The 13798-nt window shown below is 41.1% G+C and overlaps 1 protein-coding gene across 1 annotated transcript in view; it reads left to right on the top strand.

Annotated features, from left to right (window-relative positions):
* Prickle2 (prickle planar cell polarity protein 2) overlaps nt 1-13798 on the top strand; it is a 107599-nt gene that overhangs the window by 16497 nt on the left and 77304 nt on the right. Inside the window, exon 2 of the mRNA XM_028773020.1 lies at nt 4757-4940. Within this exon, the coding sequence (XP_028628853.1) occupies nt 4797-4940 (144 nt within the window). The 5' untranslated portion in view covers nt 4757-4796. The remainder of the gene's footprint in view (nt 1-4756; nt 4941-13798) is intronic.

Below are 13798 nucleotides of genomic sequence, written 5' to 3'. Positions count from 1 at the left end.
TGTGTGTGTGTGTGTGTGTGTGTGTGTGTGTGTGTGTGTGTGTGAGATGTCTTCTTGTTCAGGCCAAAGTCTTATCCCTTGGCTTATGGGAAACATATAGGTTGAAGTCTGGTTTCCAGCTTCTTAGTATTAAGGAAAAAATGGCCCAGCAGCTGTTTCTGTTTAGCAGTGATTATCTTTGGGATTGTGAGTATTTAGAATTTTTTTCCTTTTTTTTTTCCTTATCTATAATTTGTGACTTCTTTCTACATTAATTGTATGTTAAGGAAAAGAAAGCAGTAACTTTAAATTCTAAGTATAATAAACAGAAAAATGCCTCCTTTATTACTATGAAGAGAAGGGATGATTCTTTTGCCTTTGGTATAATAAGTCATGGGAGAATTTAAATACCCAGGGCACATTTGTCAGTTAGGGAAAAGCTGCGTGCGGATATGTCTGGGTAATGTTAGCCTTTTGACTTTAACAGAGGTTTTCTTGCCCACAGTTCCTTTAGCAGCCTGAGACATGGTCCTGTTGGATCCTCCTGTGTCATTTGGTTTACAATGGACCTAAGATGCTTTAAGCAGCATGCCTGACCCTAAACATACGCAGGCAGCCTGGACCTGATCTGGCCTTGGATTTGAGACCATGGAACCCATACCCCAGGGAAGGTGGGAGGCAGACTAGCTGGCAGAGTTGCAAGCAGAGATGTTGCCCTTGTAGATGATGTAGTCCTGCCTCTTAATGGGATGCTTCTACACAGGAGATACCCAGATGAATGGCAGGCAGGCTGAGTGCTATAAGAGCTTCCAACGTGGCAATTATTTTGAGTTAACATAAATCCTCTTGAAAAAGTTCAAAATGTTTATCACCTGAATTTCGTGGACCATCATGTCTGTTGTTAGAATTCACATTGGTTTTCAGACTGTGATCTAAAAGTCTTTCTTTCCATCTAAGAGACTACCTAAGAGAGCATCCGCCAAGTGCATTCGGAAGAATAGCGATCCATTGACATCCTTATGAACATGCCTAGTCGGGTGACCTGATTAAGATGTGTCTAATCCATCACAGGGATATGGCTTCTACTCCTGGAGTCCCTCTTGTTACAATGTCTTGGCAACAAAAAGAATAGTTTCTCATGACCAGATTTATCATTTATAAAGGTTTTCATGATTCAGAGTTAACATACATACGTGTGTGCATGGGCGCATGCATGCATGTGTGTATTTTATCTATCAGAAACCTTTGCTTTATTTCTTTTCATCTTTCAAATTATAAAGCCCAGAGTTCCTGTTTTGGCAGATCTTAAGAATTACTTAAAGGATGCAGGAAATATGATGATCTTCAGGCTTGTGTCTTTGAAACCCCACACATGGGATAGCCACAAGCTTGCCTGAAGTCTGGAGAAGGTTGAGCATGGGAGAGGCTGGGCTTGCCATCTCTTCTTGTAGCATCAATTTAGACAGCTCAATTTTATATATGAACCTTCCCACATATAATTTCTTTTACCAAAAAAAAAAAAAATCTCTAAAGGAAAATGGCTAAAGGGAGGAGAAAAGGAAGACTTAATGCTGCTCACAGTCACTCTGCACTGGTCAGAAATGTTATCAAGTGAGGTGAAATCTTGGCACTCACAAGTCACCCATTTACAATGATTTCTTTCACATCATACAAGTCAGTTCACTAGCATAAACCACTAGTCTTCATGCAAATGTTGTCCTCACTGGTGGAAAGGGCTGGGCTGGGCTGAGATAGTTCAGGAAATGGCCTTTACCTGGCAGTATTGTACAACCTATAGAAGAAGGGATTGTAGATTCCATGCTGCAGAACCAAATAAATTGATCACTGCGACTACGGTGCGGCATTTACAGAGGTTATTTGGGGGTAAAGGCTGGGAAGGGAGGTGAACATGGCATTTCCACTCTCTGAATCAGGGATTTCTTAGAAACCTGTCATTGTCAAATCCAATTATGTACAGGCTGAATGTCAACTTTGACAGAATGAAACCAATGCATTCGCATTTGTATTCTCTCTCTCTCTCTCTCTCTCTCTCTCTCTCTCTCTCTCTCTCTGTGTGTGTGTGTGTGTGTGTGTGTGTGTGCGTGTTTAATGAAATCCTGCTTTGCTAGCAGGTTCTATGTTCACAAATGTATATTTTTCATTAAAAACAAACCTCTTATTTTTATGTGCACATGCACACACACACACTCACTCCTGGTTACGCTTCATTTGGGTGAAATTGTTTAATTAGTGTATTAAAAGAGAAAACTGTTTGCTGCCACTGTATTTTTCAAAAGGGAAATGAGAGACTGAGGAACCAAAGATCCCTCCTGGCTTTGCCTCTGTCTCACTGCGCCTTTCAAAGCACCTCAGACTTGCGGTTCCAGCTTGTAAATGGAGATTATTAAATTAGCTTCTCCAGTTGTCAGGGAATCACTCAAAGGTTGCAGATTCTTTGCAAATAAAAATGCTTTACTGTGGGAGCTCCAGTTAATTATAAATGAGGGGTGGAAGGCTGGCAGCTAGCAGAGAAGACAGAGAAAGCCCTTGTGGTTTTGATTTACTGGGCTTATTTTCTTTCCTTTTTTCTCCTTGACTTTGCTTTTTCTGGGTGGTGGTGGTGGTGGTGGTGGTGGTGGTGGTGGTGGTGGTGGTGGTGGTGGTTGTGAGTGAACAGCTATTCATGAGAAATCAAGTGTGCTTTCTGTACTATTTGTGTTTGAGGCTCAGCAGGCCTTCCTTTGGTTCCTCAGTCTGTCCTCCCTTTAGGGATTTTTTTCCAAGTTCTAAAGGAGGCATATAATAATCACTTAAGAAGATGATCACTTTTCCTGGCCTGGCACTTAGGGAAATGCAAATCAAAACCACAATCATATACCATGTGCCACATCCACTAGGATGGCCACCGTTGATAGGATAGACCATAACACTTGTGACAAGAGTTAGAGAAAGTGTAACATGCCTCCATTGAAGGTGGGTACTTAAAATTGTTCAGATAAATTTGAATATAGTTTGCCAGTTCTTCAAGATGATAAAGTTTTCATGTGATGCCGTGATGCCTATTCTAGGTATATGCTGAAGAGAAATGATAGCATAGATCTATATAAAATCTGGAATCTAAACATTGAAATTAGAATTGTTCAAAAGAATAGAGAATCTAAATATCCACCAGTTGATAAATGCACAAATACAATACATCCCTACAATGAAGTATTCCTCAGCAATAAATATAAACACTCAAGAGACTGATGTATGCAGTAGCATGGATAAACTACCATTATTTCACGTCTAGTTTCAAAAGATTATATTTTGCATGGTTCCTTTATGTGAAATGTCCAAAATAGGCAAAACCAACAGAGACAGAAAGATTAGTGGTTGTCAGGGTATGTAAGCTTGGGCTATGAGAAGTCACTGTTCATGCTCATGGGTTTAGTGGGGGTGTCTAAAATTAGTGTGGTGATTGTGAAATTCTAACTATATTAAGAGCTACTGAATTATATGCTTTGGAAGGGTGGGTTCTATGCTATGTGAATTATCTTTAACAAAGCTGTTGTCACAAAATTCAGACACACATGGAGCTTAGAATTCTGGGGCTCTTTCATTGCCTTTGTAGTGTGCTACAAAAAGATCAGCACACACGCGGAATAGCTTGTTAAAGTTTGCTGCCTCTATTCCATTCTGTTTATTTTATTGTTAAGAGAAAGATATGTGTGTTTCTTGACCTTAACCGTTTTCACTGCTACAATATTTAGATAAGGACAAGGATAAGGAAGTAGCTGGAAACCTTGAGGGAGATGCTCAGCTTGAAGAATTTGCATTCTTGACTGGTGCTATGGAATAATTCATGGTTGGAAGGAGAGCTCAGTCAGGAGGAACAAAGCCAGGCATGGGAGCACACACTTGTAATTTCAGCTCTGGTGAGGTAGAGGGAGGCTGAAACAGGTGGATCCCTGTGTCTCACCAGCCACCAGTCTAGCCTTTTTGGTGAACTCTAGGCTGACAAAAGACCCTATCTCACAAAACAAAGTAAATAGCACCAAAAAGTTACTCACTCTCTCCCCTCCCTCTCTCCTTCCCTCCCCCCTCCAGGAAAAAAAAGATTCAGATCTGTAAACTTATATAAAATAACTACAAACAATGTTACATTTTGAGTTTCTAATTAAGACTCTAAATCATGGACCTTTAATGGACCATTAAACTAAAATGGTCCATGGACATTATCTTCCTATGAAAGTCTTGAGGCCACATTTGTTTTAGGGGGAAAACAGTTGTTCTTACTCCTAAATAAAAAAACAAAATACCCATGGTTCTTTTTATAACCTATCCTTTTTTCTGTTGGCATGATTTAAGAACTTAAAAAAAAGTCAGTGTTTGTTAAATCTGGTAATATTTCTGGTTACTGTGTATGTTCTATATATTTAATGCTATTATGGTGGGTATTACAGTGAAGGGAATTGTGGTTGTGATTCATATCTGTTGGCCTACAGTGTGTGTGTATGTGTGTGTGTGTGTGTGTGTGTGTGTGTGTGTGTGTGTGTTTGGAAGAAGGTTGGGTTTGTGTGTCAGCATGCTCACCTGGTAGTTCCTGATCATCACCTAAGTGGCTTTCATATGACATGTGCATTGTGTCCTTTGTAAACCAGTGTTCTCTAAATTTTAGCTGGTGACTGTGTATATGGGTTGGAATCCAAAGGCTGGTGACTGGCAGGCAGCCTCTTGACAAACAAAACAAATGGCTTTTTTCTTCCTTCTGACCTGCTGTGTTTGCTGTCTACAGGAAGATCTGCCTGCACTGCAAGTGTCCCCAGGAGGAGCACATGGTGACAGTGATGCCGCTGGAGATGGAGAAGACCATTAGCAAGCTCATGTTTGACTTCCAGAGGAATTCAACCTCAGATGACGACTCCGGCTGTGCTTTGGAAGAGTATGCCTGGGTTCCCCCAGGGCTGAAGCCTGAGCAGGTAGCCATCTTCCTGGGAGCCTTCCCATGTCTTTAACTTTAAATGGTGTCTTTCCAGTGTTTCCACACCCCAGCTTAGAAGGGCAGGGTTGCTCTGCTGACTCAGGGTTCTGTGGCAATAAATGAGTTAAAGATATTCCAGGCCCCAAAGAGAAATGGAGCCAAGCCTAGACTAATTCATCACTAATTCATTTTGTATTATCAATGTCAACTGTTTGTAGATTGTCTGGAAACACCTTAGAAATGATGAATGTTAAACGTTATGTTTTGGAGTACAGGGAGAAAAAGCATCAATGTGGGTCATCATATTCAGTCTTTAGAAAGCAGTGGTTCTCAACCTGTAGGTCATGACCCCTTCAGGGGTCGAATATCAGATATTTGAATAATGATTTATAACAGTAGCAAAATTAGAGTTCTGAAACAGCAACAAAATAATTTTATGGTTGAGGGTCACCACAACATGAGGAACTGTATTAAAGGGTTACAGCATTAGGAAAGTTGAGAATCGCTGTTATAGAGGCAAATGAGTGCTTGCCTTTCTCTCAACAGTGCATGCTATGCTTAAATATTATGTTTGACCTTCCTTTATAAAGGCATTGCCTTTCTCTAAGATATTCCTGGCACTACTCACAGGCTGTAAACAATACTGGCCTGGTCAGAATATCGTTTCTCTTTGCTTCTTTCTGTTTTGCATTTTTCCCCAGTGATACCAGGCATTGTCCTTCATTCCTTGGTACTTGGTGTTCTCTCTTCCAAGTCAGCCTCGCAGCACATCTGTAAGCTGGAGCCTCTTACCATCTCCCTGATAATGACTTTCAGAGACAGCTAGGATCTTAAACGTGTTAACTACCATTGTCTTCCCCTGAACTATTAAATTCTTGAGAGAGTTCTGTGTCTGGTGAAGTATTTAAAAGCTCAAACGGCATGGCTTTATGTGTCAGAAACTTTCAGTGTGATAATGCTTTCAGGAAAAGTGCTTTGTAATTAAGACCCAAGAATCCACTAATAACTAGAGAAGTGGTTCTTCTATGGAGTCCCTGATTAGCCATTTTCCATTTTCTCTGTCTATTGTCCTGCTTTCATTTCAAGTTTCCATGATAAAATACTCTGCAGGGGGTGGGGGGACGGGAGGCAGTGCTAGAGAGGAAAGATTTATTTTAGTTCACAATTCCAGCTCACACTGCAGAGAAGACTCTGCGGCAGAAGCTTGAGACAGCTAGTCATATCACATCTACAGTCAAGAGCCAAGAGAGAATGAATATGCGTGTGCTTAGCTTGGTCTCTCCGCCCTTATGCTATCTAGGACTCTGCCTAGCAAATGGCACCTCCCTCAGTGGGCTGAGTACTTCCACACTAATTAACTTAATTGAGGCATGCCCACTGGCCAACCCAATGCAGACAATTCCTCATAATGACTCTTCCGGGGTGAATCTAGATTGTGTCAACTTGACAGTTAGGTTAATGCTATCTCATTCATTTTGCTGTACCAAATTGGCATCTGAAGTCTGTCTTATAGGTATGGTTTGTCTAGTCCAGAGAAATATCATATAAATGTAAGAATTTTCATATGTAAGTTTCTATTTCTTTTTTTTTTTTTTTTTCAGTGCTAGAGGTTGAACTAAGAGCCTTGTGCGCTCTGGGTAAGTGTTATACCACTGAGCTACAACCCCAGCCCACAAGTTTAGATTGCCAGCTGACATATTTGAGGATCTAGCAGTTTATTCCAGCAGAGATACAATTGCATGGGGTTGAGCAGTAGCTGTTTTCTTCAGACACTATCTGATGCTGGCATCCATCCTCTGTTACTGCTAAGTGTCTCACATTGCTTTAGCCTTGTGATCTCTTTTCTCTTCACATAGAAAAATACCTTGGATGAGAAATAATCACAGAGAACTTTTCTATGAGAGTCAAAGGCAGTGCCTTCTTGGGGTAGTAGCAAAACAACAAGTGCTTTCTCATCGCTTGTGGGTTGAGATTCTTTCTTTCACTCTCTCTGAAGATTGCACTCTTGAAGAATTAATCTTAAAAGGAGGGGATACTGAATTTATCGAGGTGTTCAGAGAGGGCGATGCTGATGGAATGTCACTGACAAAGCTATTGCTCTGAGTGATGAGTCTGTGCACCCGGGTAGATTTGGGAGCTTGTGTCATTTTTGTGCGGATCCCACTTCCAGAAGCTTCTTTTTAGTCCATCGTCATCATTATTCTTCACCTCGACAGTGTTGCTTCCTGAAGAATTTGGCCCTGAATCCTCTAACATTCCTGCTGAAGTATCTAAGGCCACTAACAATCTTTAGTGATGCTCGGGTTGCAGGAAAACTTTCTGTGTTGATTGAAGAAAGCAGGCAGTTGTAGAAATTGGGATCTTAATTAAACCCACTAGTTCTAATTGCGAATGACTGTCGGCCACTTGACTCATTCAGCTGTCTTGGGGAAATTTTTAATAACTGAAGTTTTTAAGTTTATTTTGGAAGAAAATGATGAACACTGTTAAACAAATAGTGGGATGTGTGCCAAATGAAAGGGTATGCCCCTCTCTTGTGGTTGCTCTTCAGGAGGTCTTTATTCCCAGCATTCATGGGGCTTCTATGATGCAAATGACTAGAAAGGAAACTCACCCTCCAGAGAGAGTGTACCAGAGTATTTGGACAGTCCAGTATTGGCCCAATAAAATGTGAGTCCTACTGTTTAAAAGTCTTTGAAGAGGTCATGTTGTATGATAGACATGGACTTCAGGTTTGAAGTTTTGAGATCTTTTAAAGCCTATTATTTATAAGGATATCTGTGGGTTTAAAGGTTTTTGAAGAACTGTCTGGTATGCACTTAAATTAGAAGAAAAAAAAATGATCCCTAAATGCCTTCCCTTAATGAAAGTTCTGTTGTTAATATCATGTTAACTGTCTATGAATGGAGAGAAACCATTTTTCTATCAGAAGAAATTATGGTGACTATGAAAAATGCTTTTGGCTAGAGGCAAAATATTAAAGACTAATTAGGGTGAAGAGTAATATTCTTTAACTTTGGTTTGGAATCTTTCCTCTTGCTTCACAATGGCAGAGCTGATGGTATACCTTCAGGTGATGTTCTTTATTAATCTTTCTCTTGAATAATTCCTTCAATTTAATGGAATGCATGTGAAATTCATCTCATATTCAGGGAAGTATTCTTGACTATGGACATTTAGTTTCATAAAAATCTGTGAACTTCAAGACCGACCCTTCTTACACTAGTGTGGAAGTGGTAAGTGGAACAAATAAAGTTGGAAAGGTTGTCACCTTGTGATTCCAAATGACTTAAAACTCACTGGTGGTGATTATTCAAATCTTCTGCTTTCAGCTCACTCAGTTAAGGAGTTTGATATCATTTGGAGAATCCTGAGGTAGCCAACCAGAGAGCTGCAGTCTCCACTGTTGCATGTAATATTAAAATAAAACAACCACGCTATCTCCAGTTAGGCACTGGCCAGCAGTCTCAGTCTGTTCCCAGCCCAGTTCCGAGCCTGAGACCGCATGTTTTCCTTTGCCAAGCCCTCTCCAGACCTCTGAGATAGCTCTCTTCTCCCCGAAGCTGGCTTCTACCAAACCCGCTCTGCACTCCCAAATTTCCGTGGCTAGCTGGGGTGCACTCTCAAAAACCATGCTCTGCTCAGTTACGTTTCCCTGGAACTCAGTTGAATCACTGTGAAATGGAAAACACCAGGCAATCTTAGGTTAGAATCAACAGATAACACAATCGCTGGGGGAGGAATCTAGCATCCTAAATTCACCAACTACTCTATGTTAGAAATCTTCTGGTGGCAGATCCTGGTGGATTCCACCACCCGAACTAATAGCCCCAGCATGTTGGTTGGCTTGCTCCCTCTGTCCAAAAGGAAGTCCTCTCCTCCTGCCTTTCCTCTTCCTCTCTCTAATTTGGAAGGTCCGCCTCCTTCTCTACCAGTGATTGGCTTTTTGCCATCTTTATTATTTAATCAATTAGAGGGAAATTCCACTACACTCTATCCTTAGGTGGCCACTGGAAGTCAGTTTCAAGGCTCTGGTTCTCTTCCAGACTCAGTTAATAATTGTAGCCATCTTCTATAAATGCTTTTTGACAAGGTTATAATAGAAAATCATAAACAAATCAAATAAAGTGAATAGCAAGCAAGATTTCTCACATCGGCATTTCTAGATGGGTAATTCTTATTTTAGGAGTAGCTCAGTGTGTTATAGAATGGCTAGCAGCACCCTTCACTTCTACCTACCAGTTGTGAGGAACATCTCTCAGTTGGAACAGCCAACTACATCTTCAACATTGCCACACGTTTCTGAAGAATTAAATAGCAATTGGATGAATGTCATGTTAAAAGTTGGAGTGTGGGGACTAAAGAGATAGCTCAGTGGCTAACAGCATTTGTTGCTCTTAGAACACAGATTTTCTTCCCAGCACCTGGTAGTGGCTTACAGTCATGCATAACCCCAGTGCCAGGGGATCTGATCCCCTCTTGTGACTACTGCAGGCCCCAGGCACACACATGGCACACATACATACATGTAAGCAAAATAATCATACATCCAAAATAAAATAAACATATACTCTAGTTAGAGAGATACTTGGTGTGTGTCTCACCAGGAATCTGCTCCAATTAAGACAAAAGTTGACAGCTCTCTTTAGCACATGCTCATTCAATACTCATCATACTTTGACTCCTACATCCCAATTGCTATCTTGTAATATGCCCAAGCACTTAGTAGAGTACTAGAGTTGTGACTCACTCACTGTTTTCAAGGTTGTCCCTGACTTCCCCACTAAGTCAAAACAAGAACTGGATTGGACGGAGCCTGTTGTGCATGGTTCCCCAGTTTGGAAATAGCTGTCTTCCTCTTTTATAAAGGGGAGAGTTATGGTCAAAAAGAAAGATAGTGGGAGCTGGAGAGATGGCACAGTGGTTAGGCACACTTGCTTCTTAGTTGCCGGGACCAGAGTTTGGATGCCAACATCCATGTCTGGTGGCTCACAAGCACCTATCACTCCAGCCCCAAGGAATCCAAAGTGATCGTCTGTCTTCTGCAACCACTTGCACACACATGTGTGCCTGCACTCACACACACACACACACAAACTAAATAAAACAAATATCTTCTAAAAGAAAACAGGAAGCATCTAAACCAGCAAATGAAAATCCTTTCCACCAAAGGGAGAAAATTGTATCCCAAACTTTTTCGTATGTTGAAGTATCTCAAGTATCTGTATAGAGAGAGCCAGTATCTTTTGTATGGATTTGGATGAAAATGTGTGGTGATGTACTCAACTTCCCTGATGTGGCTCTTTCTTTTCTTGTATTGTGAACATTTTCAGTATCCGTTTACTTCAGAGCAAATTCTCGTCTGTAGTATATTGGGTTTTCCATTGTCTAATCTGAAGTGTCACCCACCACAAGGAGACTGAAACATATGAAGTATATGTCATATGAACATATGTCATATGAAGTATATGTCAGGGGTTTGGAAGGAGTCAATTCTCTAAAGGACTGACAGACTCTAACAGTATATGAGTGGAACTTTGAGATATTTAACAGCCAGAAAATAACAGAATGACCTGGGACAAAGAAGAATGGCCATATTGATGTAAGGAGCTCAAGGCTTGGTTTGACCATGGTTTTGTTGTTAGTTTACGTCTGAATGCTATACAATAGCAGTAGCTAACTCTGTAGGTCTTATAAATATCCCTGCTCCTCCCCTTAAGAACAGTCCTGGAAGAGGAGCATCCCGTGGGAGATATTCAAAGGCTTTTGTTCATTAGGACAAACTGCCATCCTAAAAAGTTGTAACTTATATTATCAGGTAGTCTTCCTTAGGTATACAAGGCAACGTTGTTTGTATTATTTCTCCCTTTGGCTGCCCCTTGAAAATCTGAATGGCTTCCTGCTATCTCCCAAATGTCCTTTTCATTAACGTTTTGGATAGCCCAAGTCTCCACAACAGAGTCTCACATATAAATATGCCAAATCCTTAATCTCCAATGTTAGTAAGTAATCTTTCCTTAACCTTAACTTTGTCCCACTGCATAAAGTGGAAAGTCAGTTATTTTTTCCAGATCATTCCACATTCTCTTCAGACTATCCAAGCAAGAATGAAAAACAGATGCCAGGGGTAATTGCCCATTCTTTGACTTTTGAAGCATTCTTCCAATGAAAAATAAAACACCCAATACCTCCCAGAGATGAAGTGAGTTAGATGATTTTTAGCCTTCATGAAAATACTTCTGTTGAGAGATTATAAATCTTTTTTGTTTCCTTTTTCATGATCTTTGCTTATACATTATTCGTCAGATTAAATGTCCTCAGAGACTTTTTTGATCAGCTATGATTTCAAGGTCTGGTCCCCAGTTATTAGCTTTGTAACAAAGTCTTGCAATTTCCCTTAATGTGTATCAAACTCACAGTTGGATATTTATTGGTATCATGATTTGCTTAATATTTCACTCCCCTCACTTGGCTTTAGTACTTGGGTAAGCATAGATCTTGCCTGCTTTGTTCTTCAGAAAATGACCCCAACACCAGGCTATAGTGCACAGTGCCTGTAGGCACCAAACAAGACATTATTAAGAATCAGGCAGACACAAGTTCCCTGCAGAAGGAAAAGTGTTCATGGATATGTAATGTCAAAAAGATGACTCTTGTTGGATTCTTTTTTCCTGAAAGATTGTTTTTTATCCCTTGTTTTCATCCCCCATGCTTCCTCTGAATATATGCACTCTAGGCAGATTCCCTAGCCCTCTTAGTCACACTAGACTTTGTTAGGCTGCACAAGGGCGGGAGAGGGTAACACACTGTAAGGCCTCTGCTCTAATGTAGACCTGAATCATCACTGCTGGCTCCAAGACCAGGGTCTGGAGCAGTGGGGGAGAAGCTGAGGGCTGGCAGCAGATCACTGTTTCCCAACCAAGGCATCATCTGTGTCTGAGTCTAAGTCTCTGGCACTGTAAAGCTGTGGACTACAAAAGCAGCAGCCCGTCCCAGTGGAGCATCCTAGCTTCTGCAGTCAGATACATCTGGACGCCTAACTTGTCACTTACTGACCTCAGGAAAGTTGTTCAGCTCCCAGGAGCCTAGGTTCCCTCTTGAGGAGGAGGAGGATGGTGGTGATGACAATGTTATCTGGCTTTCAGTATAGACTTGTGTGCCTGCCACCATTTTCTGTGTGCCTGTGTGCATGTATGCATGTTCGTGTATATGGGTACGTGAGTATGGAGCACAAAGGACAACACTGGATGTCCTCAGATGTAATCTACCATGGTTTTTGTTTGTTTGTTTGTTTGTTTGTTTGTTTTGTTCCACACAGTCTCTCACTAGCCTGAGTTTGGTAAGTAGGCTAGACTGTCTGGGCAGCAACCCCTAGGGATCCACCTGTCTCTGCTTTCCCATTGCCCAATTCTAAGCACTTGCCACCATACCTACCATCATATACCTTTTCATGTGTGTTCTGGGGCTCGAACTCAAGTCCTCACACTTGCAAAACAAGCACTATACTGACAGATCTGTCACTCTAGCCTCACCACCACTTGAAAAAGTATCTTTTAAGTTTTTGTGCAAGGATATATTAAATGTTGAGCATAGTCCCAGCCATCCTCTCTTTTCCTGTCTTTCCCTCATCTTGATAGTCCTTCCTCTCCTAGACCATTTTTCTTCTGCCTTCATGTCATATGATTTTTATGTAGCTATATAAAACCTAGGGCCCATAAATGAGAGAAAACATATAATAGTTGTCTTTTGGAGACTGGTTTAATTTTATTATCTCCAGATCCAACCATTTTCCTGCAAATGACACAACTGTTCTTTTTTATGGTTAAAAAAATCCATTGGGTATATAAAATATACTTTATTTTCTTTATCCATTCCTCTGCTGTAGGATAAATAGGTTGGCCCCATAACTTAGCAAGTATAAGCAGTGCCATGGTAATCATTGATATACAAGGATCCCTGTTGCGTGCTGACTTAGAGTCCTTTGCATGGCACCACCATTTTTAACAACCTTATTTTGTCTCCATTGTAGAAGTGAGTAAACCAAGGCTAAGAGAAGTTAAATAACTTGCAGATAGCCAGACCTTAGAACCAACATATTCAGACTTGTCAGTTCCAGGACTGGCCTGGCTCTGAATGAAGACTTATGAAGCACATGCACATTGCTCAATCAAATAGTTGCTTCTTTGCCACCCTTCCTGGAAGATGCTATCAGCTAAATGACTACTACTGCTCAGAGTTGACTCACAGAGGCAAAAGTAATGTTTGGCTGTCCAGGAAAGAGCAAGGTTAGGTGGGGATGTAGGAGAGGGAACAAGCATGGATTTTATGGGAATCCTGGGTTTCAGTTTTTTCTCAGCTTTCTCCAAGGCTGTGTAGTTCAGCATCCCTCTGGAGTGTGCCACAAGCTTGATGCAGAAGGACTTAAACGAAAAGACTTCAGGTCTTACCAGCTATAAGACTCTGATCTTTAGCTGCTATGTCTGAGGAATATTGATGCCATCAGAGTGAGGTCACCTAGGGCTGCAAGAATGAATTCTTTCTCTCTACTCATTTAAGGAACAATAAGGCAAGAAAAGCAAGGTCTCAGAGCTTAGCCAAATTCTACTGAAAACAGAAGCAAACGCACACACATACACACCACACACATACCACACATCACACACATACCACGCACCACACACACCATACCACAGACACGTACACACCACACCACACACACACATACCACATACCACACACACCATACCACAGACACATACACACCACAGCACACACACACACACACACACACGCGCGCGCGCACACACATGCACACACACGCACACACGCATACATAACACACACACACCACACCAT

The sequence above is a fragment of the Grammomys surdaster genome, unplaced genomic scaffold (genome assembly GCF_004785775.1).
Source record: "Grammomys surdaster isolate TR1022 unplaced genomic scaffold, NIH_TR_1.0 220, whole genome shotgun sequence".
Lineage (NCBI taxonomy): Eukaryota > Metazoa > Chordata > Mammalia > Rodentia > Muridae > Grammomys > Grammomys surdaster.
The sequence above is the reverse complement of the archived record's forward strand: the minus strand, read 5'-3'. Positions and strand labels throughout refer to the sequence as shown.